The sequence below is a fragment of the Dysidea avara genome, chromosome 1 (genome assembly GCF_963678975.1).
Source record: "Dysidea avara chromosome 1, odDysAvar1.4, whole genome shotgun sequence".
Classification (NCBI taxonomy): Eukaryota; Metazoa; Porifera; class Demospongiae; order Dictyoceratida; family Dysideidae; genus Dysidea; species Dysidea avara.
In genome coordinates, this window is record NC_089272.1 from 40,120,535 (window position 1) to 40,147,086 (window position 26,552).

A 26,552-nucleotide genomic window follows, 5' to 3' on the forward strand; every position below is an offset into this window, starting at 1 on the left:
TATGGAGACTACAATGTTACCAAACCCAATGTGCAAGGATCTGCCCAGGATAAGAAGAATGGTGGTTATTTGAGGAGCTTTTGTGCTCCCCAGACATCATACAAGTTACAAACCATAGTGCAAATGTGCAATAATGTTTTTTACTGAGTTAGAGTGGTGGCTATTTTAGTTGAAGTGGTGGTTATTTTATCTGAGTACTGGTCGGGCCCAACCACTGCCGACCACTGTAGGCACAACCCTGAATGTGGTACTGCAATAAATAAGCCGAATTGTTATTTGTAACTTATTAGAGAGAACGGGATAATTTATTAGACCAATAAGGTTTTTCTGTTATAAAGTTGAACCAACTTGCATATTTCAGGATGAGTCTGAGTCAGATGAAGTATTTCCAGCTGTATGCAATATTTTGGGGAAGAGAGCTGCTGACGCTGAACCTGTTATTGACCTATCTGGCAATATTGACACAGATACTGATCAACCAGATCAAAATCCAGAAGTGTTATCTCCTATATCTCCTGGATCATTTTACTCTGCTCCGGCGTATTCTGAACTAGAAGAATTTAGACGCATTAGAGAGGAACAAGATACAGAGTACAACGCAATGCTTGAAAATGATTTGGCTTTTGAGGTATGTTTGTAGTAATGTGCATAATCTGTGTGTATGTGGGTGCATGTATGTGTGTGTTTTTGTATTGCTATGTACATGCCAGTGGCAGATCAAAACTTTGAAAAGGGGGGTTCCACTCTGATGGATGTTTGCATTGATATTTGTGAATCGAGACAAAAAAAATGTTTCAGAATTTACAGAGTGCTCTTAACTTCAGATTATAACTGATCTCAGAAATTTGCAACCATGGGTGGCATTGAGACACACTTGACTGTTGTGATTGCTAGAATGACTGCTTTATTAGAGTAGTTCGATCTAGCTTCCTTGATGTTCTTACAAAAGGGGGGCTCCATGGAACCCTTGGAACCCCCTCTGGATCCACCACTGCATTTGTATGATCATAACTTAAGTGGTACAAAGATATATGAACAGGGGCAAATATCAGCTAATAGTTTCCAACCACAACTTTCCCCCTATACGGTAGCTTTGCAGATTTTACTTACATTTTTCAATTTAGAAACCTGTGTCTGAGGACCATGTGCCTGAAAATATGCCTGAGGAGAAAGCACAACTGAAGGATGCCCTAAATGATTCATTTAGCAGTAGTGGGTATCATGTGAGAATTCGTGTTCCTGGGGAGACCAGTGCTAAGCTAAGCTGTAGCTTTGGGATGGACGTAACCACTAAGGTATAGATAATAATGCGGATACCTTATATGTTTATAATGTTTTAATGTTTCAGAATTTGTATCAGTACGCATTTGCGTTTAGTGATCTTAAAGGCAGATTTTTGATCTATACCATGTCTCCACGGTCAGCCATACCTTGCTCAGATTTGTTACTGGGAGATGGCAGATTTGGACACATTTTTGCTGTTGAAGATGATGAAAATGGAATAGACCCAGCTATTCTTTTTGATTTAGACAAGTCACAAGTAGTTTGCAGTGAAGCAGTAAGTGGTATGCCATCAGAGGAAAGTCATGTAACAAGGATAATGGAATTTGATGATAAAATGGCTGAACATTCATCAAATTCAGGTAATATTTAGTTTTGAAGTGTCACTCACTATAGAGTGAATTCATATTATTATAAGGGGGAGAGTATCCTACTTCAGTATAACACTGGTTTCTGTGAGCACTAATCCAGATTCCATCCTTAGGTCAATGGATACTGTATTAGCCTCAGGGCAAATGCTTTGTCTGGTCCATATTGCTGTACTAATGAAGTCTTGCATTGCCAGACTAATTACCAGGGTGGCTCAGTGCCAAAGTGAAAAGATAAATCATTGAGCATACTCACAGATGTTCCTTCCACTGATGCTTTGTTTTTGCCTAAAGAGTTTTGCACGATACAACCCATAAACTATACTTCTGTGTAAATAGTAAGCTATCCTTGCATAGCAATATTATACCAGGAGCATATAAGCACCCCAAAGGCGCAAAGGAGCGTGAAACATCTGTGGTACAGGATATCATCAGTGCAGAGTTATCGCTTCTATATACAGAAAACCACTAATGGTGTTGAAACGTCATTAGCCATAGATCCCCCTGTAGAGCATTATCAATGTCTCTTCACTAGAAGCCAAACAGCAGCACAATTGCCATCCAGCAGCACAGCAGCGATGCCTTACACTTAAGCAACACTTAATCAACACTTATTACGCTGGTTAGCAGGTTGGTTAGCACCACTTCCCTCTTATTACCAGCTTTTGTCCTCTTGCCAGTGGAATTCATCGCCATAATCATCGATACAAAGAAACAGGTGTATTGCAAGAGCTTCTTACCAATTGCTTACCCAACAAAACCACCAACAGATGGTCTGTGGATTGGTGGTGTTCCAAATATGGTGATGAACACCTAAGCATGGTTAATATCAAATGTTTCACTCCAGCGCTTATATGCTCCTGATTATACACAGCAATGAATTATGAAATAAATAATAAATTACAACAAATCTTGTGTAACTCTGTAAAAAGTACACAAACAGGAATTTTAAATATGAGTAGGGATAAATGTAATAAAAAGTACTGAAACAAGGAGAGATTACAGTATCTTTGCATCCCCAGAAGTCTTGCTAGTGCACACACAACCTCTACTCCAGCGCTATTACAGAACCGAACTTGGCATACAACTGAAGTAGGGACTATGTGTGCACTAGCATGACTTCTGGACGTACGTGGATAATCTCAGCACTTTCTATTACAGTAGTCCCAAATCATATTTAAAATTCCTAATTTTTTGTTACACTCATAATACATCTCTCAAAACTTATTCATCCAGCTCAATCAGTTGTATTTTAAATAGTGGCTAGAGCTTCATGTTTGCTTGTATCATATATTTGCACAATGTGTATGACATTATGCAGATAAGGTGTTTAAATGTTATGTTGTTTTTATGTTAGCAACTGAGCGCCAGTTTGTTGATGTTTTAAAAGAAAGTAAGTTGCTTATAATACACGTTCATGTGATTTCCATTATGTGTATGATTGACTATATTAAAAACTTTGCTTAATTCTCCTGTGTACTTTTTCTATTTTTAGCTGAGCAGGAGTGCCACACTTTTCTGCAATCATTTTGTACACAAGGACCAACTCACGCAGTATGTCGCAGCCAACTATTTGACGATACACTAACATTGTTTGCGGACGATGGACCTACCAATCATTTTCCCTTCTGTGTCAGATATGTTGGTGAGCAAGCAGTGGACTGTGGTGGTGTAGCCCGTGACTTGTTTTCTGGATTTTGGGAGGAGGCTACAAAGAAACTTTTTGATGGCTGTAACCTCCTAACTCCCTCCGTTCGTCCAGAAGTGGATGTAACCATTTTTCCAATTATGGGTAGGTTATTCTCACATGGCTTTTTAACCTGCAGTTATCTGCCAGTAGTTGTAGCATTCCCTACCTTAGTTGGCGCACTTATTGGCCCCACAACTATTGTGCCTGATTCAATATTACTGGAAGCAATAGCAGACTTTTTATCTGATGTCGAATCCAAAGTGATACAAGAAGCTATGAGGTGCACAACAGAGTTCGATTCTAACTTAAAGAGCAATTTGATTTCAGTTTTTGCAAGATTTAACTGCAGGGAAATCCCAAAAAGCAAAGCAATCAAAACTTTACTCATAAACATAGCTCACTACGAGTTTCTGTCAAAGCCTCTTGCTGTGACAATGCTCATTCACAGTGGCATTCCTTCTATCCACAAACAATGGTGGGACAGTAAAACTGTTGAAGAGCTCTATGAAATCTACATGGCATTAACTGCTACACCTGCTAAAGTTTTGGAAGTGCTTAGTTCAGATTTGGAAAACGAAAACCAAGAACGGGTCTTCATCTACCTGCAACAGTTCATTGCAAGCATGAACAGGGATATGGTACGCAGGCTTTTGCGATTCACCACAGGAAGCTCAGTTTGTTTGTCTAGTCACATTACTGTGATATATAATGAGTCAAATGGATTTTGTAGATCCCCTGTGGGTCGCACTTGTACCAGCACCCTGGAATTACCAGCCACATACGTGACTTATCCTGAATTTGTTTCTGAGTTTAAACATGTCCTTCTATTACCAGAAAATGAATGGAGAATGGAGATTTCTTAATACTGTCTTTACTAGTTCAGAAAACGCTGGTTCATTTATTACTTAAACTGATTACTTTGGTTTTTATGCATGTCATAAAATTGATGTGTTTTTATGTGATCATCGAAATAATTATACTGTCACAACAAAGTCAATATACTGTATTGTTCGTTGGTATAAGTCTATTCCATAGCTTTCACTGTTATTTAAAGGATCTACCGTATTAGTAAGGTTCCTGTAATTGTCTTCTGATAATTCAAATTCAATTCTGGAAATTTCAACTGATTCGTTAAAGTCATCATGGGAAAGTCCTGCTTCATCTATGCCATAATTGTCATCTACTGAATCAAAAAAATCTAAAGCCGTGAGGCCAGACTGGTGAAGCTGTAATATACCAGACACAAATAGTTGATAGGGTGTCTTGTTGTTTTCTGTGCGTATATTATGATTGTTCCACCCTTCCCTGAAGTCATCAAGAGATTTTTGTATCCTTGGTTTGTATATGTAATGAAGAGCAAATAAATGTTTATGATTGAGAGGATCCAGTAAGCCTTCTAACTCCATGTGATAAAACAGGCGGTAGTATAATTGTATCACACACCTAAAATGCAACTTGCGATTAACATTAACAGCATTAAAATTTGTTACCTGTGCATATCTTTCCACATTCTCTCGATTCTTTGGTTGTGCACAGAGCTGCCTGTAATCATGCTTCCTCTCTCAGTTCCTCGAGTCTCTAACATGTACCTGGCTACAGCAGTGTTTTCTGTTCCTTGATCAGATCTCACTCGTGATGGTAGTCCATACTGACGTACAGCAGACAAAAAACCTTCATATACAGTTATTGCTTTATTGTTAGAAGTACATCGCAAGTAAACAATCAGTCGAGTAAACCCATCAACTCCTCCATGGGTGACTAACTTCCATCTGATTAACTTGTGGTGTCCGTCTACAAAGTAGGTGTAAAAAAAAATCAACAAAAAATATTTACCTATGTGCCAAAGAGCATTAGGTGATGGTACTTTGTATTGTCTCCTGTAAGTTATAGAATTCCACTGCAAAGCAGTGCCAAGTGGGTCAGCTTGTTTTAGGGCTTCTCTCAGTCTGTCCCTGGACACGTAATATCCTTGTGATATGATTAAACCTAAAATCATCGTTTGCCCCAAGTTTGGGTGTTCTCTTTTAATCTCTCTAATCAAATCTTTTAAAGTATCATTGTCAGGTAAATGTGATGGGTCAGAAAGTAGATCATATTCAGCTCTTCTACGGTAAAGTGTCATTCGACTTACTCCCAACAAAGAAGAAATATTGGTCCATGAAAACCCCAGTGAAGTCAAGTACAACAACTGTTCCCTTTGTATGACAAACCGTGGTCGGCCTCTTACACCAGCTTGTACAGAAACACGGTAAGAATGATCTCCAGTAGATTCCAGCGTGTCCAAGTATCGATCCCATTTGTGCTCTATTTGCCTGCAGCATTCTATCAACTCCTCAATTTGCTGGAGTATTGGTCTCAATTGCAAGTCATTGGCAGATTCTAGCTGATCTCTAATGACTGTGAGGCTCTCCACACAGATCTGCATGTTTTAAACACAAAATTAACACAAGCAAAGCAAGGGTGGTGGAGCAGGGGATTGGACAAATGAAAGTGACTGTTTGGTTGCCTTGATCTTTTTACGTGCGTTTAACAACAAAAGGGTGAGGGGGATGACCCACCTACTTCCACCGACCTTAAAGCAAATGACATTTTCATAACATTGCGCACCTGTAGCCTCTCTATTATGTGAGTAGAATGATCTACATCCACACAACCAAAATGCCTATTTGCATTCCTTAAAAATTCCGTAAGCTCACTAAAGTATTGTTCCCAGCCCAAAATATTCGACATCGAAAAGACAAACTCAAATCTTGTTCAAGATCGTCCACCTCGAGATCGTCACTGCAAAGATTTCTATTCAACGCACATTGATTTACTAGACTATTTAATGCACACTTTTATGCGCCACATAAATAATTGCTGTGTCCTTAGGAGGAGCCCAAGTAAGAGGAAGGTGCTTACAAGGAGTCATTGTAAGACTTAGGAGTTCTAGCAGTTGCTGTTTAGGAGGAGTCCTTGTAACGTTAGCAGGAGTCCTCGTAACGTTAGCAGGAGTCCTCGTAACGTTAGCAGGAGTCCTGCAATCTTAGAAGGACTCCTTGTAAGCTTACAGGGAGTCCTTGTAAGGAGCGATTTTTGTTACAAACCGCGTGCCATACGCATTTTCGTACTCCTCGAGTAGTCCTACGGTCTGCTTTTGGTTTCTTCCCAATGGCTCTCTGTACAAAAGACCCCCACACTTTTCGCCATTTTTGCGTTGTGACGTAATTGCAGATAAGGCTCATTGTGAAGTTATCTAGCTAGTACTAGTACCTCATAAGGCTTATAGATGATTGCGCCGAAGTTAAACGGCTTCCTTTCCGTGTAACGTACAGTCTTCTAGTATTTGTTCGTTTCGTTACCGCAATTAGTTTAGCCGCACCGTGATGAATCCTCGACAATATTCAAAAACTGAACTAAAGACTGAGCTGTATGTACAGGGAACAATGCTCCTTCAATTGAAGAATGCTCAAAGGTAGGGAAACATGGCGACGCAGTGAAAATTCGAAACGATACTCCGCCTTTGGTTCAGTGTTTATTGGTTTCTCAGACGCTCTCCCCCAGAGTTATCTTCGAGGTTAACAACCACACTTCTTTACGCAATAGAGCGATGCTCTTCGTGGTGAACTTGAACATCGAGTTGAACGCACGCCCTTGTGTCTGGGATAGCCTTTGTGGTTAAGGTTACGGGATACTGTAAACCCCACATGTACACTATCGATCATTTTTCATGATTGGGGGTTTGATTTTTCTTAATGCATTGTTATCAAATATTTATGCATTCTTAACTTCTCATAAATCGACATGGAATTCAAATGTTGTTATGGAAACATGAGTTGTCCCCATGCCAAACAGTGAAAACTGTGAACCAAAAATCAGACCAATGAAGAACCATGAGAACTTACTAACAATTCTAAGGTTTGAAGAACATCACTTGTGAGGGACTGACAAGAGGAATTGTGAATAATGTGTATAGTTACTGAAATATGACTACAATATGGCCTAAAGCAAGACACTGTGGTCACAAAATTAATTTTTAAATTGATATCACAAGCACTAGAAACATTATTTCTAACAAATGGCTCCGTCAGGACCTAGACAAGAAGCCAGACTAGTAGTCTGTTTATACAAAATGTTAACTAGTTTGACAGTCCTGATTTTTGGTTCAGGAAAATATCGCAATTAGTCAGCAAAACTACGCATGCGCTTACAGGTGCGCCAGTTGCTAAGTGTGTTGTATCTGTGTTATCTTGTACTGTTACGTGTGTTTTCTTGTACCTTGTAACTGTCCAGTCAGCACGCTATTATTCTCCCAACAATTTAAGCCTGTTACCAGCTGATACAAAACACAACAATACCAAACCCGCCTTAATTACATAATAAAATTTTTGTTTGACAGTCGCTCACTATCCCGTAACCTTAAATGCGAAATTATACTAGCCAGTCTGTCGTTACGCGGAAAAGAAGCCATTTAACTTCTGCGCAATCATCTGTTACAGGACTATACGGCGTTAGACACTCTCCTCTCTTATTATTAACTCTTGATTCTAGTCATTGGGGTTAAAAATCTCTTATCATGGCCTCTGGTGTGATGTAGGTTAGGATTAGGGAAAAGGAAATCATCTTCAATTAATGCGCAATTATCACACTTCCTGCCTTTCAGTGAATGCTATACAAACTATCAGGCTTCATTACTTAAACGTATCCAATAGCTATAACCAACATTCATAACAAGCTCATCTTTCCCTTTCTGTATAAAGACTACATAGTAAAATTATACTCCATATTGCGCTGGCGCGAGCCTCTTAATAATAATTACTCATTTATAACGGTCATAGCCACTAAAATGCTGTAGACCACCTTATGCAGGTTTTCTCTATAACAGCCACCTGTATATAAAGGCCACATATATCTGGTCCCAAGGTGACCATTATAGACAGGTTCCACTGTGTAGTAGTAGTTTTCTTGCGCCTGACTGGTGCGGACTGTATTAAAACGCGTATTTAGACATATTTCGCTTTATTTCTCAACCTTGTGTTACACCTAGCGTCACCTTATACCAGTCAACTTACCCATGTTTGTACAGTCCATCTAGCACTGACATTATCTAATCCTGGTTTGTTCATACGCGTATTTTCTTCGATCAAACCTCTAATCCCTACAATAACTTTTAAAGACACGATGTGGACACAAGCCCTAATGTCTGATAAACAAGTTGTAAAAGCGTGTAGAACCGTAAGTTCCCTAGGGAAGGTGTTTTAAGCAGAAATCTTTAAAACTCCATTTAGTGCCACGCCTCATGCGTGCGTTGATAATTGGCAGATGTCTTATAAACAAGTGTGAAAGCGTCACTAGAGAAGGTGTTCCAAGCATAATTCTTGTTGCCACACCACACATGGTGTATTAAAATAACTTGTGTGTTCTGGTGGTGCTCAAAGCAGCTTGTTACATAGCATTACCCACCCTAACAGCAAGTAGTCACTCCCACTGTGGCTTTCGTCATGCATGTCATTTAATTAATACACATGTTACATAACAAAATATATCACATTAATTGTTTGTGACATTAACAATAAAATGGGATAGTTAGTCCCATCACAACTGTACGCCTCATCCTGGAAATTCAGAAGATTGTAATCAACTGAGATATAATGCCAAGATCTTACCAGGCCTCATGGGCCATGTACACTTGACAATTGAGAACTAAAGAACACACATAACATTATATAATTCCTCTGTCTATATAAACTTACTCCCCCGAACCTTGATCTTTACGTATATACCACTGTTAGTGAGAGAACCGCATGCTATGACCAAGTACCCTGTACCTGTAAAATTGACAGGGCATTAAATACAATACAGCTAAAAATCTGTCACTTTTTACACAAATGACAGATTTGGGGATCTGAAAATTCATCACACCCTTGAGGTAATACAAAAATGTCTTAGTATACACACAGACTGACTTGAAGATCCACAACGTCCTTGATGTTACTACAGTTCACGCACACTTGGTGTACAGTCCATGCACACTTGGTGTACAGTCCACGTACACTTGATAATTGAGAACTAAAGAACACAAATAACATTATAAAATTCCTTTGTCTACTTACCCCCCAAACCTTGATCTTAGTTGCCAAGTTTAGAGCAGCTCTAGCCAAGTTATGTATGTAGCACTGCTAGTAAGAGAACCGCATGCTATGACCAAGTACACTGTACCTTTAAAATCGACAGGCGGGCATTAAATACAATACAGCTAAAAATCTGTCACTTTTTACGTAAATGACAGATTTAGGGAACTGAAAATTCATCACACCCTTGAGGTAATACGTTTGAGGATTCACAAGTTGGCCCAGCAGTGACCTTATTACACAGTGTCCTGATTAGACAGGTTTCACTGTACATAAAGACCAGTATATATGCAATGTGAAGAAGTATTTTTTTTTGTACAAGCATCATGTAGATTACCTTACTTCTTCCACCTAGTTCCGGGACTTCTAAATTGGTACTACAATGACAATGAAAGCTGTTTGGTCTGTACGAGTACACCTTGTTGACAATCCATCCATGAGATATAATTTCAAGCAGGATAATATTGGTATTTGCTGCTACTCAACTTGGTACCATCACAGAAGTTTTCAGCTTGGTCTCAGTGAACTTGCACTAGTCAGTGCAGACGTCTGACAGTCTAAAAACCAATCGCATACACGCGGTTAATCAGTGTGAATAGATGTGGCATTTTGTACACCCGTGTACACTAGCCCCATTTTTTTTCACTCCTCGTTTCGTTACTGAACCTCTACTCCTCGTTTCGTTACTGAACATCCACTCTTCGTTTCGTTACTGAACCTCCACTCCTCTTTTCGTCACTGAACCTCCACGAAGAGTTGAGTACATCAGTATTCTCGCCGGCGACTCTTTAATATCCATTCGACGTTCTTCTTCAAGCGGTGTAGACTCTTCGTATCTTAGTTTCAAATCAGTTAAGTACGCTTCGCCGCTCCATTGAAATCCAGTTACAAATATTTAGTATTCAGTTTCAGTCTCGGTTTCAGTCCTCTCAAGGACTGCCATCAATAATTAATCAACCGCGTATCACGTGTATTCACTTGAGGTGTTACAGGGACTTTCCAACAGATTTCCCCTAAATAGGCCACGTGATCATTGTCAGTCAAGTGGAACTTGTTCTTGGTTATGGCTCTACAATGTGGTACTCGTACTTTAATGTATTTTAGTGTTTAATAATATTATACTTCCCTCTCAAGACATGGACTGCCATCAATTATAAATTGCGCATCAAGTGTGTTCACTTTTCACTTGAAGTGTTACTGTGCAGGGTCTTTCCAAGGGATATCCCCTAAATAGGTCACGTGAAAATTGTCAGTCAGGTGGAACTTATTTATTTCCATTAATGTACCATGGAGCTTGTGTTGTGGCTTTCATTAATTGATCATTATATGCACATACCATGGTGCAACAAAGTTTGTAACAAATTACTGGAATGTGGTTCATGGTTTGCCGGTATGAGCTTGTGTTGTGGCTTTCAACTTTTGTAACAGATTGCTTGAATGTACATATGCATGTGGTTCGTCGTTGCCAATGATTGTTTATATGAGTTGGGGTTGTTCCACACAGCTTGCACAATTTTCAGATATCGATGTCTGCATGATGACACAAGGTTAAGTGAGACCTGTAAAAGAACAAGCAGGCACTGAACTTAACCTTAAATTAAACACACATGCAACTAACCTGGAACATCAGTCGCAACACCAAAGACACTTGCTTGGATATCCTCATGGCTTAACTATGGAGTGACATGTGTAATTAACCGGCACTAAACAGTATCTACAACACAATTTTCTTTTCTGCAAGAACTTTTTAGCACCAAGTAAAGGCACTACCATCTCTCCTACAAGAGCATTTCACAAGAGATGTGATATTAACTTGAGTACAACCAATATGTGGTGTATGTTTGTGAACATGTGTGTTTAGTGTTTGCACATTTTGTGTGCATCTTGTGCTTGTATATGATTAAACGTGTGTTTGTATGTGGTGAAATAAAAATGATAGTATGATGTTTGTGATCTCTTTCATAACCCTTAGCAAAGCATCTAGCTACTCTACGAATGGCAAACCAAGTTGATAGGTCGTCCTCAGTGCACTATGGCTGTGGTCATAGCAGGTTTTATTCATTGACAAGTACAGAATGATTGATATACTCCAATAGAACAGTCAAGCAATAAATACTCTAATAGAACAGTCAGGCATACTCTAATAGAACAGTCATTGAACAATATAGCTGAATATTTACATCTCTGTCTGAAAACACTCCCAGATCCCAGATGCAATCTCAGAGTTGCTATTTCAAGATGGTGGCATTCCCCAAGATCACCTAGAAAAGCATGCTTTGCAAATAAGTGCTTTACACACATCTTCGGTAACCCTGACTGTAGCATTATTGCTTGGCATGACCAGTAATTTCCACTGGCCCTTGTCCTAATAAAAAATTATCAGCTACTATAGGAATGTATGTTATATGCTCACCACCTATCAGCAGATTTCTGTTTAGTTGTAACACTTCTACAAGGCAGAATTCATCATACACCCCCCATGGCTTGAACATTGGGTCTGTAAATTATATAACTGACAAAAATTAGTGATATCTCCCCAGAAAACACCTTCGCTGTAAAAAAAAGACGCGTCCAAGTAACTACAAGTATCTGTAACCCCATGTAAAACAGATAAGCTGTAGAAAAACACTCCATGAAATTTATGGGTAACTGAAAGAGCTGATATCTAGAGCGGCCAAGAATCAATAATGTCACTACAACTGACTATGATTACCAAAGAATACCTTGGCTGTAGAACAGGTAAATAAAAATAACTGGCAACCAAAACAGCTGATATCTGAAGCAGCCAAGAATAAAACTTAAGTTGACAACTTACTACAATTATAAACTTGCAACATTGAATCCTAATCATTCAACTGTGTTCTATACATTCACCCTTGCTACATCCTAAATTAATTCTTTGTAACTCTAATTGGCTGGTAATTTGGACGCCTTTTTTTTCTTTACCCTGACTATTGAAAAAGGCGGCCAAATTACCAGCCAAGTAGAGTTACAAAGAATTAATTTAGGATGTAGCAAGGGTGAATGTATAGAACACAGTTGAATGATTAGGATTCAATGTTGCAAGCTTATAATTGTAGTAAGTTGTCAACTTAACTTTTATTCTTGGCCGCTTCAGATATCAGCTGTTTTGGTTTCCAGTTACTTTTATTTACCTGTTCTACAGCCAAGGTATTCTTTGGTAATCATAGTCAGTGTAGTGACATTATTGATTCTTGGCCGCTCTAGATATCAGCTCTTTCAGTTACCCATTAATTTCATAGAGTGTTTTTCTACAGCTTATCTGTTTTACATGGGGTTACAGATACTTGTAGTTTCTTGGATGTGCCTTTTTTTACAGCGAAGATGTTTTTTGGGGGATTTGTTTTACGGAAATCACATTGCTCGAACAATAAGTGGGTGGATAAAACAGTGTGTTCCTCGAAGTGTTCCTCGTCTTCTCAAGTGCATGATGTTTTGAATTCTACAGAGGTGAAAATTTCTTTCTTCACATCTTTTCGCAACATATGGGTGACTGGCAGAATGAATGAAGGTAGGAGTGAAGGAATGAAGTAAGAACACAGCATCACAACTAGAAACATACATGGTGTCAAAGTTTAAACTGAAATTGTTGGTTAATCGTATGCTCTGAAATTACATGAGTACATTCAGTGCCACTAGTCAGTTTGTTTCATAAAATCATAGAGCTACTGAATCATGTCCGTGAACTGAGTGGAATTAATATTTACTTTACAACTGTTTACATCACCTGGGTGAATGGGAAGGGAAGCACTCACTTTCACTAGCTATATGTATAGCTGTGAGAATCTGTACACGTCAAAACTAACAATGTAAACTGCCTGCTAACATGCATAGTTTAGAGCTATTAAAATGGAAATTTATTACAACTAACTTTGAATACTGCATAGTGCCATATCCTCAAATAGCATGGTACTCAGTCTCATGGATGCAGCAAGTCAGTGTAACTGGCAAAAAAAAAAATTGTTTTAAAGATTTCTAATATAATTGTAGACTCTATTGTGTATACTGTATGGTAGCCATAGGCGATTCTAAGGGGGGCCAGGGAGGGCCATGGCCCTCCCTGTTAAAAAATAACTTTTAAAAAATCTTGGGGAAAAGTTGCTGTATAGATTGGCATTGTTGTTTTTAGCATTTTTCATGTTTTTAGAACAAATTTTAGGCTATTTTCAAGCCTTTAAATTGCAAAAATCCTGCAGCTTCTGGGGGTTGCACCCCCAGACCCCCCTGAAAATTTTACTTTATACTATAGCCAAACAACAATAGTTATGCTATTCCCTACTGGGCCCCCCCCTGTAGGTCAGGTCTAGAATCGCCACTGATGGTAGCAATGGTAAGGGACTTATTTCAGAATGGCCTTACCCCCTCATCTAGATCAGCCATTTTTCTTCTTTGTTGACCTGCCGGGTTGGGATAAAAACTTCATGAAATGTAAGATTAATTTGGCATGGTCTATTTTGATGAAGTATGGAACAGTGGTGGATTTGAAACCATTTTTACAGGCTCATTATTCTTGATGTAGTGAATGCTTTAGTCTACTAATGTGTCCGGGTATACTGGTAAGGATGCATACAGTATGGGCAATCTTATCAGGGGCGGATTTAGGGGGGCGGGGCTAAGGGGCCTGTAGCCCCCCTTTCCTTTCTAAGTTAGTACTTGGCCAATAAAACCCTAAATCTTCTATGTGTATCAAAAGCAGACTTATTTCAGGAATTGTGCATCACTACCAACACAAAAAATGTCTATGTAACTTACCTATTGTTCAACTCTGTTCCAAAAGAGTTTAGCTTCCTTTTCATCCAGAGTTCTTCAAGAAAAGGTTCGATTGTGGGTAGCATCTTTAGTTACAAAAGTTTTAATTGTGGGTTTTGTTTTATTCAGGTAATTAGCACTATGGGTATCAGAGGTGATTAGTGTGGTTTTTATATTTTAAAACGAATTTATTATATGATTCAAAAAGTGTTAGTTGGTTTAATTGGTTAGAGTTATCAGCTTTAGTAGCTATAATATGTAGCTACCAACTCTCTTTTGCAAGTTTATAAGGCAGCTATAGCACTTTTGTCTACGAATGTAAAATTGGTATCAGTTACCTTCTGATATGACCCCATGCTGTGGGTTATGGTGCTGGTATTTGCAGCTAGCTATAGATCAGTCTTCGTAACCTGGCAGACCTAGAAATAAGTTGACTATCACAACAGCAAATTCAGAAACCCCATAAATGCAATTATAGTTGCAATTTGCTAAGAATTTCCAGTGGACTAGCTAATAGCTACTAGTACCCTTCACTGTATTCTGCTTTTCAGTACATTTTATTGGTGCTAAGACTAACAAAGTGTTACTAGGCTAAGGAGCATGTATACTAATAATTGTGACATTCCACATCACTACTACTTAGCTATACATGTTTCTGCCTCTGTTTAGCTATACATGTTTCTTCCACACATTATCCCACAAAAGCTTCCCCTGTTAACTGGCTTTGTTTGTTCATGGGGTATTTGCGTGGGGGACTGACTTGTGTAGTTGACTCATAGTCACCCAATGTTGATGAATCCAGATGGTCTTTATATTAGAAGATGATAGTCTAGTGTTCCATAAAGAGAGTCTGCCTTGAATTTGTTGATGTTGAGGCTGGGGTAAGATTTTCCACAATTATTCCAATTTCATGACTTGTGAAACAACCCACCCCCAACATTCCAGTGGGATCCAACATCATTTTTACCAGTAAGAAAGACAGTTGATGCTGTTGAAGAGGAGCTGATGCATTATGGTATATACTAGCTATATCTAAATGCTTGGTAGCTACAAATAAAAAGATTATCATGTATGCATGATAAGTTAATTACTCAATGCATATTGCAATCAGTCTTGATTTAATGGAAAAGTAATAGGTGTTTTGATAAACTGAAATTCCATTATTTTCCACTGAAAACCTGCTAAAAACACTCTCAGATTCACCTTCAGAGGGCCTAATTTTCGAAACTTTCCTGGGGGGCATGCCCCCAGACCCCCTAGGCTGGCATGATTCACATGCTAGTGCGCTTTGCACACTAATGTAGCTAGTCATTATTCCAAATAGCTAATTTGAACATGGATACTATGTGAATCTTACCACTAGGGCCTTGTGAGAAGGCTTGGTATTGTCTAATATCTGGCTAGCTATACCTATGTCCCTTAGCCCACCCTTTCAAAAACTCCTAGATCCGCCCCTGCCTATATATATATCTAATCAAAAACAGCCAAGCTGTAAAAAAAGGTGCGGCCCCAAAAAGGCTATGGTGAAAAAAGATGTGAAATCCAAGGTGGCGGCCAAGAAATGGCTGTGATGGTAGGTTAATGGTAAAAATTTTAATAACGACAATTCAGGTGAATTTGATGCCAAGACCAAGTGGCACAAAATTCACCTGAATTGTCGTTATTAAAATTTTTACCATTAACCTACCATCACAGCCATTTCCTGGCCGCCACCTTGGATTTCACATCTCTTTTCACCATGGCCTTTTTGGGGGCCACACCTTTTTTTACAGCTTGGCTGTCTTTGATTAGATATCACTTCTTTTTGTATTTGTATACTGCAAACCCAGCCTATTGCTGGCTTTGGGGCCATGTATTTTTTTTTATTTACCACAAGAAGAAGAAAAGAACTTATAGAAGATTTTTAATACTTCAATCATTTTTGATTTTATTAGTAATTATACAAATTATATACATATATTTATTACATGCTCATTATTCCCCACAGGATATTTTTAGCAGCTGATCTCTCTACTGGGTGACTTAAAATATAGCTGCATATACTATATACAGGATGGTTCCTTTGTAGCTGAACTCTCTACAAGGTGACCTCTTCTAGCTGATTTCTCTACAGGGTGATTTGTTTCTAGCTGAACTCTCTACAAGGTGACTTCTTCTAGCTGAACTCTCTACAGGGTGATTTCTTTGTAGCTGAACTCTCCACATGATGGTTTCTTTGTAGCTGAACTCTCTACAAGGTGACCTCTTCTAGCTGATCTCTCTACAGGGTGATTTGTTTCTAACTGAACTCTCTACAGGTGATCTGTTTGCAGCTAAACTCTCTACATGGTGCTTTCTTTGTAGCTGAACTCTCTACATGATGGTTTCTTTGTAGCTGAACTCTCTACAAGGTGACTTCTTCTAGCTGAACTCTCTACAGGTGCAGCTAAACTCTCTACATGATGGTTTCTTTGTAGCTGAACTCTCTACAAGGTGACCTCTTCTAGCTGATTTCTCTACAGGGCGATTTGTTTCTAGCTGAACTCTCTACAGGTTATTTGTTTGCAGCTAAACTCTCTACATCCATGGTGGTTTCTTTGTAACTTAACTCTCTACATGATGGTTTCTTTGTAGCTGAACTCTCTACAAGGTGACTTCTTCTAGCTGAACTCTCTACAGGGTGATTTCTTTGTAGCTGAACTCTCTACATGATGGTTTCTTTGTAGCTGAACTCTCTACAAGGTGACCTGTTCTAGCTGATCCCTCTACAAGGTGATTTGTTTGCAGCTGAATTCTTTAGGTGGTGATTTCTTTGTAGCTGAACTCTCTCCAAGGACCTCAGGCTTCTAGCTGATCTCTCTACAGGGTGATTTGTTTCTAGCTGAACTCTCTACAGGTGATTTGTTTGCAGCTAAACTCTCTACATGGTGCTTTCTTTGTAGCTGAACTCTCTACATGATGGTTTCTTTGTAGCTGAACTCTCTGCAAGGTAACTTCTTCTAGCTGATCCCTCTACAGGGCGATTTGTTTGTTGTTGAATTCTCTACACGGTAATTTGTTTGAGGCTGAACTCTCTACATGGCGGTTTCTTTGTAGCTGAACTCTCTACAAGGTGACTTTTTCTAGCTGAACTCTATACAGAGTGATTTGTTTGCAGCTGAACTCTCTACATGATGGTTTCTTTGTAGCTGAACTCTCTATAAGGTGACCTCTTCTAGCTGAACTCTTTACACTGTGTCTAGTTTCTAGCTGATCTCTCTACAGGGTGATTTGTTTGCAGCTTAAATCTCTACAGGGTGATTTGCTTGTAGCTGAACTCCTTACATTGTGTCTAGTTTCTAGCTGATCTCTCTACAGGGTGATTTTTTGCAGCTGATCTCTCTGCAAGTTGATTTGTTTGTAGTCGATCTCTCTACAGGGTAATCTGTTTGTAGCTGAACTGTCTATAAGGTGATTTGTTTGTAGCTGATCTCCGCAGGTTGATTTGTTTTAGCTGAACTCTCTACAGGGTGATTTGTTTGTAGCTGATCTCTCTGCAGGTTGATTTGTTTGTAACTGAACTCTCTACAAGGTGATTTGATCTCTCTGCAGGTTGATTTGTTTGTAGCTGAACTCTCTAAATAGTGATTTGCTTGTAGCTGAACTCCTTACATTGTGTCTAGTTTCTAGCTGATCTCTCTACAGGTTGATTTGTTTGTAGCTGAAGTCTCTACAGGGTGATTTGTTTCTAGCTGATCTCTCTACAGGGTAATTTTTTGTAGCTGATCTCTCTGCAAGTTGATTTGTTTGTAGTCGATCTCTCTACAGGGTAATCTGTTAGTAGCTGAACTGTCTATAAGGTGATTTGTTTGTAGCTGATCTCTCCGCAGGTTGATTTGTTTTAGCTGAACTCTCTACAGGTTGATTTGTTTGTAGCTGATCTCTCTGCAGGTTGATTTGTTTCGAGCTGAAGTCTCTACAAGGTGATTTGTTTCTAGCTGATCTCTCTACAGGGTGATTTTTTGTAGCTGACCTCCCTTCAGGGTGATTTGTTTCTAGCTGATCGCTCTACAGGTTGATTTGTTTGTAGCTGAAATCTCAACAGGGTGTATTGCTTGTAGCTGAACTCCTTACATTGTGTCTAGTTTCTAGATGATCTCTATACAGGGTGATTTGTTTGTAGTTGATCTCTCTGCACATTGATTTGTTTGTAGCTGAACTCTCTACAGGGTGATTTGTTTCTAGCTGATCTCTCTACAAGTTGATTTGTGTGTAGCTGATCTCTCTGCAAGTTGATTTGTTTGTAGTTGATCTCTCTACAGGGTAATTTGTTTGTAGCTGAACTGTCTATAAGGTGATTTGTTTGTAGCTGATCTCTCTGCAGGTTGATTTGTTTTAGCTGAACTCTCTACAGGGTGATTTGTTTCTAGCTTATCTCTCTACAGGTTGATTTGTGTGTAACTGATCTCTCTGCAAGTTGATTTGTTTGTAGTTGATCTCTCTACAGGGTAATTTGTTTGTAGCTGAACTGTCTATAAGGTGATTTGTTTGTAGCTGATCTCTCTGCAGGTTGATTTGTTTGTAGCTGAACTCTCTACAGGGTGATTTGTTTGTAGCTGATCTCTCTACAAGTTGATTTGTGTGTAGCTGATCTCTCTGCAAGTTGATTTGTTCGTAGTTGATCTCTCTACAGGGTAATTTGTTTGTAGCTGAACTGTCTATAAGGTGATTTGTTTGTAGCTGATCTCTCTGCAGGTTGATTTGTTTTAGCTGAACTCTCTACAGGGTGATTTGTTTCTAGCTTATCTCTCTACAGGTTGATTTGTGTGTAACTGATCTCTCTACAAGCTGATTTGTTTGTAGCTGATCTCTCTGCAGGTTGATTTGTTTCTAGCTGATCTCTCTACAAGTTGATTTGTTTGTTGCTGATCACTCTAAAGATTGATTTGTTTGTAGCTGAACTCTCTGCAAAGTGTTTTGTTTGTAGCTGATCTCTCTACAGGGTAATTTGTTTGTAGCTGAACTCTCTGCACAGTGACTTGTGTGTAGCTGAATTCTCTAGAGAGTGATTTAATTGTAGGTGAACTCTCTACTGGGTGCATGACTTGTTTATAGCTGAACTCTCTTCAGTGTGATTTGTAATGTTCTGAATCTCTGCAGTGATATAATTGTAGCTTAACTCTTCACAGGGTGACTTGCTTCTTGCTGAATTGTCTATAAGATTAACTGTTTGCAGCTGAAGTCCCTACAGAATAACTTGTGATGTAATAGAATTCTATAATGGAGTAAATAAATTAACTGAATGCTCTATTAGGGTGACTGTTCTATTAGAGTATCTCGATCTCGCATTTGCTACACGGAGTTGGCTTTCGAATCATAACTCAGTGGTTTGTAATCCAATTCTTCTATACTACTGCAAGGACTTTCTATGAAGATTATTCCAGCTATACACCGATTTTCAGCTCATTGCTCTAAGCGGTTTGCCTAGTAAACGTGAAAACTAATACTTTTTTATTCCTAAAAATCGATCGCGTAATTGTGACACAGGTTGGGTTTTGTGTCATATCTCCGTCGTCTTAATCTCGATTCCTTTCAAACCACCAAAAGGCACTCCTACGATGGTTACTCCATCTGCATAGCAATTTTCAACTCATTCCATGAAGCGGTTTACCCTGTAGGCGTGATAACAAATCGATCTTGTTTTACGCGAGTAATCGGTAATAACTCCTGAACCATTCATCGGATTTGCACCAAATTTGATGCTAGGATTCGCCTTTGGACTGCCTTTCTGTGTGCCAAATTTCAAGGCGATCGGAGTACGCGTTTGCGTTTTATATCAATTTTTGCAAGTGTGCGAAAAGACGAAGAAGAAGAATAAGAAGAAAAAATAAACGAAGAAAAACAAGCGACACTTTGGCCGCTCATATCTCGGAAATGGCTAGAGTGATTTCCTTCAAATTTGGAATGTAGACTCCCCTAGCTGGCGGGCAACTCTGCAGCAAATTTGGTTTCAATCGGATAAGCTATCACCGAGATACAAAAGTGTGCAAATGACGTTTTCTTTCTTCCTGTCAATATACTCAAGGTGTGGCGCGACGGCTTTTTGGGCCGCACGACACACTACCGTGTGTCTTGATTACAGCAGCAGAGAGACATACGTATGTACCTATAGCCATCCTCACATGGGTGAATGGTTTGGTGGTTACTGCTATAAGTAAGGTGGTCTTATCAATGAGATTATCTAGCTGAGTTTGAGGTTACTTGACATCACTGCTAATTGAGGGCAGCCATCCATTGGGGGAAGTTTTGCAGTCTTCACATACTTGTCATGTCCGCTAACAAGTGAATGCAGTGCTTATGCATGTCTGTGTATGCATAAAAAGAAAAACGGAGTGTGCATGAGAGAAATTTTGCACATTGTGCATAAATCACTGCATGAACTAAGAACAGCCATGCACCATCACCCATAGAGTCAAGAAAGGGCTCTCAGTTTGTCAGTCATTGCCATGTGGACATATAGTCAGGTTCACTATGATTGTACTTTTGTTCAACGTTTATGGAGATTAGCAAACCTATACATTTTTGGAAAGCTTAGAGCATGAGGAATCTGAAAATCAATGTTTACATTTACACATATTCCTGCAAGGTCAGCATTTTTAAATTTAAAATGGCAGCCAATAAAGTAAGAAATTCCCGATATATCAATTTTAATTTGACATAAAAGTTCATTAATAAACTCAACAAATTCTCTGGTGACATTTTTACATCTCTATTTATTAGAGGTGATAGTTAATCATGAATAATTAGAAGTTTTTACAAATGGAATAGAAGAGCATCCATTATGCTGCAATAACTCAAGAATAGTTTTAAGCAAAAAGAATTGTGGAATATTCCAGATTAATTTAATGAGATCTTTGTATAACTGGAGCAAAGTATAAGTTTGGCTTTCACTGAAACAGTTCAAGCCAGAAAAAATTGAGTTACTCTAGTAGAGCAGTCACATACTCTAATAAAGCAGTCAATTTTGGGTCCACATCGCTAATGTAGCAGTCACTTTTATGAAACTCCTAGCTAGTGTGCTTATGTTAGGCATAACTTTCAGGAGATTAGCTAATCTAATCAAAAACAGCCAAGCTGTAAAAAAAGGTGCAGCCCCCAAAAAGGACATGGTGAAAAAAGATGTGAAATCCAAGGTGGCGGCCAAGAAATGGCTGTGATGGTAGGTTAATGGTTACATTTTAATAACAACAATTCAGGTGAATTTGGTGCCAAGACCAAGCGGCACAAAATTCACCTGAATTGTCATTATTAAAATGTAACCATTAACCTACCATCACAGCCATTTCTTGGCCGCCACCTTGGATTTCACATCTTTTTTCACCATGTCCTTTTTGGGGGCCGCACCTTTTTTTACAGCTTGGCTGTTTTTGATTAGATATCACTTCTTTTTGTATTTGTATACTGCAAAGCCGGCCTATGGCTGGCTTTGGGGCTTTTTTAACCCATGTGTTTTTTTCTTTACCACAGGAAGAAGAAAAGAACTTAAAGAAGATTTGTAATACTTCAATTATTTTTGATTTTATTTAGTAATTATACAAATTATATACATATATTTATTACATGCCCATTATTCCCCACAGGATATATTTTAGCAGCTGATCTCTCTACTGGGTGACTTAAAATATAGCTGAACTATATACAGGATGGTTTCTTTGTAGCTGAACTCTCTACAAGATAAATTCTTCTAGCTGATTTCTCTACAGGGTGATTTGTTTCTAGCTGAACTCTCTACAGGTTATTTGTTTGCAGCTAAACTCTCTACATCCATGGTGGTTTCTTTGTAGCTGAACTCTCTATATGGTGGTTTCTTTGTAGCTGAACTCTCTACAAGGTGACTTCTTCTAGCTGAAGGGGATGGCGATTTCTTTGTAGCTGAACTCTCCACATGATGGTTTCTTTGCAGCTGAACTCTCTACAGGGTGACCTCTTCTAGCTGATCTATCTACAGGGTGATTTGTTTTTAGCTGAACTCTCTACAGGTGATTTGTTTGCAGCTAAACTCTCTACATGGTGTTTTCTTTGTAGCTGAACTCTCTACATGATGGTTTCTTTGTAGCTGAACTCTCTACAAAGTGACTTCTTCTAGCTGAACTCTCTACAGGTGATTTGTTTGCAGCTAAACTCTCTACATCAATGGTGGTTTCTTTGTAGCTGAACTCTCTACATGATGGTTTCTTTGTAACTGAACTCTCTACAAGGTGACTTCTTCTAGCTGAACTCTTTACAGGGTGATTTCTTTGTAGCTGAACTCTCCACATGATGATTTCTTTGTAGCTGAACTCTCTACAAGGTGACCTCTTCTAGCTGATCTCTCTACAGGGTGACTTCTTCTAGCTAAACTCTCTACTTGGTGCTTTCTTTGTAGCTGAACTCTCTACATAACGGTTTCTTTGTAGCTGAACTCTCTACAAGGTGACCTCTTCTAGCTGATCTCTCTACAGTTTGACTTCTTCTAGCTAAACTCTCTACTTGGTGCTTTCTTTGTAGCTGAACTCTCTACATAACGGTTTCTTTGCAGCTGAACTCTCTACAGGGTGACCTCTTCTAGCTGATCTATCTACAGGGTGATTTGTTTTTAGCTGAACTCTCTACAGGTGATTTGTTTGCAGCTAAACTCTCTACATGGTGTTTTCTTTGTAGCTGAACTCTCTACATGATGGTTTCTTTGTAGCTGAACTCTCTACAAAGTGACTTCTTCTAGCTGAACTCTCTACAGGTTATTTGTTTGCAGCTAAACTCTCTACATCCATGGTGGTTTCATTGTAACTGAACTCTCTACATGATGGTTTCTTTGCAGCTGAACTCTCTACAAGGTGACTTCTTCTAGCTGAACTCTCTACAGGGTGATTTCTTTGTAACTGAACTCTTTAGGTGGTGATTTCTTTGTAGCTGAACTCTCTCCGAGGTGACTTCTTCTAGCTGATCTCTCTACAGGGTGATTTGTTTCTAGCTGAACTCTCTACAGGTGATTTGTTTGCAGCTAAACTCTCTACATGGTGCTTTCTTTGTAGCTGAACTCTCTACATGATGGTTTCTTTGTAGCTGAATTCTCTACAAGGTAACTTCTTCTAGCTGATCCCTCTACAGGGTGATTTGTTTGTTGTTGAATTCTCTACATGGTAATTTGTTTGAGGCTGAACTCTCTACATGGCAGTTTCTTTGTAGCTGAACTCTCTACAAGGTGACTTTTTCTAGCTGAACTCTATACAGAGTGATTTGTTTACAGCTGAACTCTCTACATGATGGTTTCTTTGTAGCTAAATTCTCTATAAGGTGACCTCTTCTATAGCTGAACTCTTTACATAGTGTCTAGTTTCTAGCTGATCTCTCTACAGGGTAATTTGTTTGCAGCTGAAATCTCTACAGGTTGATTTGCTTGTAGCTGAACTCCTTACATTGTGTCTAGTTTCTAGCTGATCTCCACAGTGTGATTTGTTTGTGGCTGATCTCTCTACAAGTTGATTTGTGTGTAGCTGATCTCTCTGCAGGTTGATTTGTTTGTAACTGATCTCTCTACAGGGCAATTTGTTTGTAGCTGAACTCTCTATAAGGTGATTTGATCTCTCTGCAGGTTGATTTGTTTGTAGCTAAACTCTCTAAAGGGTGATTTGCTTGTAGCTGAACTCCTTACATTGTGTCTAGTCTCTAGCTGATCTCTCTACAGGGTGATTTGTTTGTAGCTGATCTCTCTGCAGGTTGATTTATTTGTAGCTGAAGTCTCTACAGGGTAATCTGTTTGCAGCTGAACTGTCTATAAGGTTATTTGTTTGTAGCTGATCTCTCTGCAGGTTGATTTGTTTTAGCTGAACTCTCTACAGGGTGATTTGTTTGTAGCTGATCTCACTGCAGGTTGATTTGTTTGTAGCTGAAGTCTCTACAGGGTGATTTGTTTCTAGCTGATCTCTCTACAGGGTGATTTTTTGTAGCTGACCTCTCTTCAGGGTGATTTGTTTCTAGCTGATCGCTCTACAGGTTGATTTGTTTGTAACTGAAATCTCAACAGGGTGTATTGCTTGTAGCTGAACTCCTTACATTGTGTCTAGTTCCTAGATGATCTCTCTACAGGGTGATTTGTTTGTAGTTGATCTCTCTGCACATTGATTTGTTTGTAGCTGAACTCTCTACAGGGTGATTTGTTTCTAGCTTATCTCTCTACAGGTTGATTTGTGTGTAACTGATCTCTCTACAAGCTGATTTGTTTGTAGCTGAACTCTCTACAGGGTGATTTGTTTCTAGCTTATCTCTCTACAGGTTGATTTGTGTGTAACTGATCTCTCTACAAGCTGATTTGTTTGTAGCTGATCTCTCTGCAGGTTGATTTGTTTCTAGCTGATCTCTCTACAAGTTGATTTGTTTGTTGCTGATCACTCTAAAGATTGATTTGTTTGTACCTGAACTCTCTGCAAAGTTTGTTTGTAGCTGATCTCTCTACAGGATAATTTGTTTGTAGCTGAACTCTCTGTACAGTGATTTGTGTGTAGCTGAATTCTCTAGAGAGTAATTTAATTGTAGGTGAACTCTCTACAGGGTGCATGACTTGTTTATAGCTGAACTCTCTTCAGTGTGACTTGTAATGTTCTGAATCTCTACAGTGATATAACTGTAGCTTAATTCTCCACAGGGTGACTTGCTTCTTGCTGAACTGTCTATAAGATTAACTGTTTGCAGCTGAACTCCCTACAGAATAACTTGTAATGTGATAGAATTCTATAATGGAGTAAATAAATTAACTGAATGCTCTATTAGGGTGACTGTTCTATTAGAGTATCTTGATCTCGCATTTGCTACACAGAATTGGCTTTCGAATCATAACTCAGTGGTTTGTAATCCAATTCTTCTATACTACTGCAAGGACTTTCTATGAAGATTATTCCAGCTGTACACCGATTTTCAGCTCATTGCTCTTAGCAGTTTGCCTAGTAGGCGTAAAAACTAATACTTTTTTATTACTAAAAATCGATCGCGTAATTGTGACACAGGTTGGGTTTTGTGTCATATCTCCGTGGTCTTAATCTCGATTCCTTTCAAACCACCAAAAGGCACTCCTACGATGGTTACTCCATCTACATAGCAATTTTCAGCTCATTCCATGAAGCGGTTTACCCTGTAGGCGTGACAACAGATCAATCTTGTTTTACGTGAATAATCGGTCATAACTCCTCAATCATTCATCGGATTTGCACCAAATTTGATGCTAGGATGCGCCTTTGGACTTCCTTTCTGTGTGCCAAATTGCAAGGCGATCGGAGTACGCGTTTGCGTTTTATAGCAATTTTTGCAAGTGTGCGAAAAGACGAAGAAGAAAAAAAAACGAAGGAAAAAAAACGAAACTTTGGCCGCTCATATCTCGGAAATGGCTTGAGTGATTTCCTTCAAATTTGGAATGTAGACTCCCCTAGCTGGCGGGCAACTCTGCAGCAAATTTGGTTTCAATCGGATAAGCTATCACCGAGATACAAAAGTGTGAAAATGACGTTTTCTTTCTTCCTGTCAATATACTCACGGTGTGGCGCACCGGCTTCTTGGGCCGCACGACACACTACCGTGTGTCTTGATACTAGGTTTGAAAGAATAATCGTCATTTGCATAAAATATTCTCTCTTAAAAGGAACTTTGTTAATTAGCAATTGGCAACTATGACTTCACCCTGACCAGATCCAAGAGCACTTTTGCACGTACCAGTTGGTGGCATGCATTGACACAGTTTACTATGTCAAATATAACTTTGCTCAAAATTTATGGGCCTACATAATTATTATTAGAAAGCTTAGAGCATGGAGATCAATGCTTACATTTATACAGATACCTACATGTTAGTTTGAAAATAGCAGTCCATATGGTGCAAATTTCTCCATGTATCAGCCTCTTATTGACAGAGAATTGTAACAAACACTATTTCTATGTTCTCACACCCATATAGAATCCATTAATAGCCTCTAAAATGCTAAGTAACTTAAAAGCAATTTATTTGGCAAATAGTTATTGCATGAAACAAAGTGAATAAGTGAATTATTAACATTGAGATGTAGAGTACAGCTATGTATAAAGACATCACGGCTATGTACGTATGTACATATGCATGTATTTATCAAGACACACGGTAGTGTGTCGTGCGGCCCAAGAAGCCGGCGCGCAACCCCATGAGTATATTGACAGGAAGAAAGAAAACGCAATTTTCGCACCTTCGTAGCTCTGTGCTGCCTTGATGAAACAAGACGAATTTTGCTGTGTACATTTCCTCCAACTGCAGCACTCTACATTCCAAATTTGAGCGAAATCGCCTTGCATGTTCCCGAGATATGCGACTTCAAAAAT

General features: G+C 39.0%; 2 protein-coding genes across 7 annotated transcripts in view; both read right to left on the reverse strand.

Annotated features, from left to right (window-relative positions):
- The window catches only part of LOC136264338 (mucin-17-like), a 330,828-nt gene that overhangs the window by 24,246 nt on the left and 280,030 nt on the right, over positions 1-26,552 (reverse strand). The gene's annotated exons all lie outside the window — the stretch shown is intronic.
- On the reverse strand, positions 4,068-6,227 carry LOC136264386 (uncharacterized). 2 transcript variants are annotated; one of them, XM_066059124.1, is made up of 4 exons: positions 5,947-6,227; positions 5,173-5,758; positions 4,830-5,130; positions 4,069-4,782 (listed from the first exon to the last, which is right to left on the reverse strand). In XM_066059124.1, the coding sequence occupies exons 1-4, from the start codon at positions 6,067-6,069 to the stop codon at positions 4,314-4,316; spliced, it is 1,479 nt and encodes a 492-aa protein (XP_065915196.1). In that variant the 5' UTR covers positions 6,070-6,227; the 3' UTR covers positions 4,069-4,313. The 2 variants fall into 2 exon arrangements, with proteins under 2 accessions (XP_065915190.1, XP_065915196.1); XM_066059118.1 differs by having other exon boundaries at positions 4,068-4,782; positions 4,830-5,758.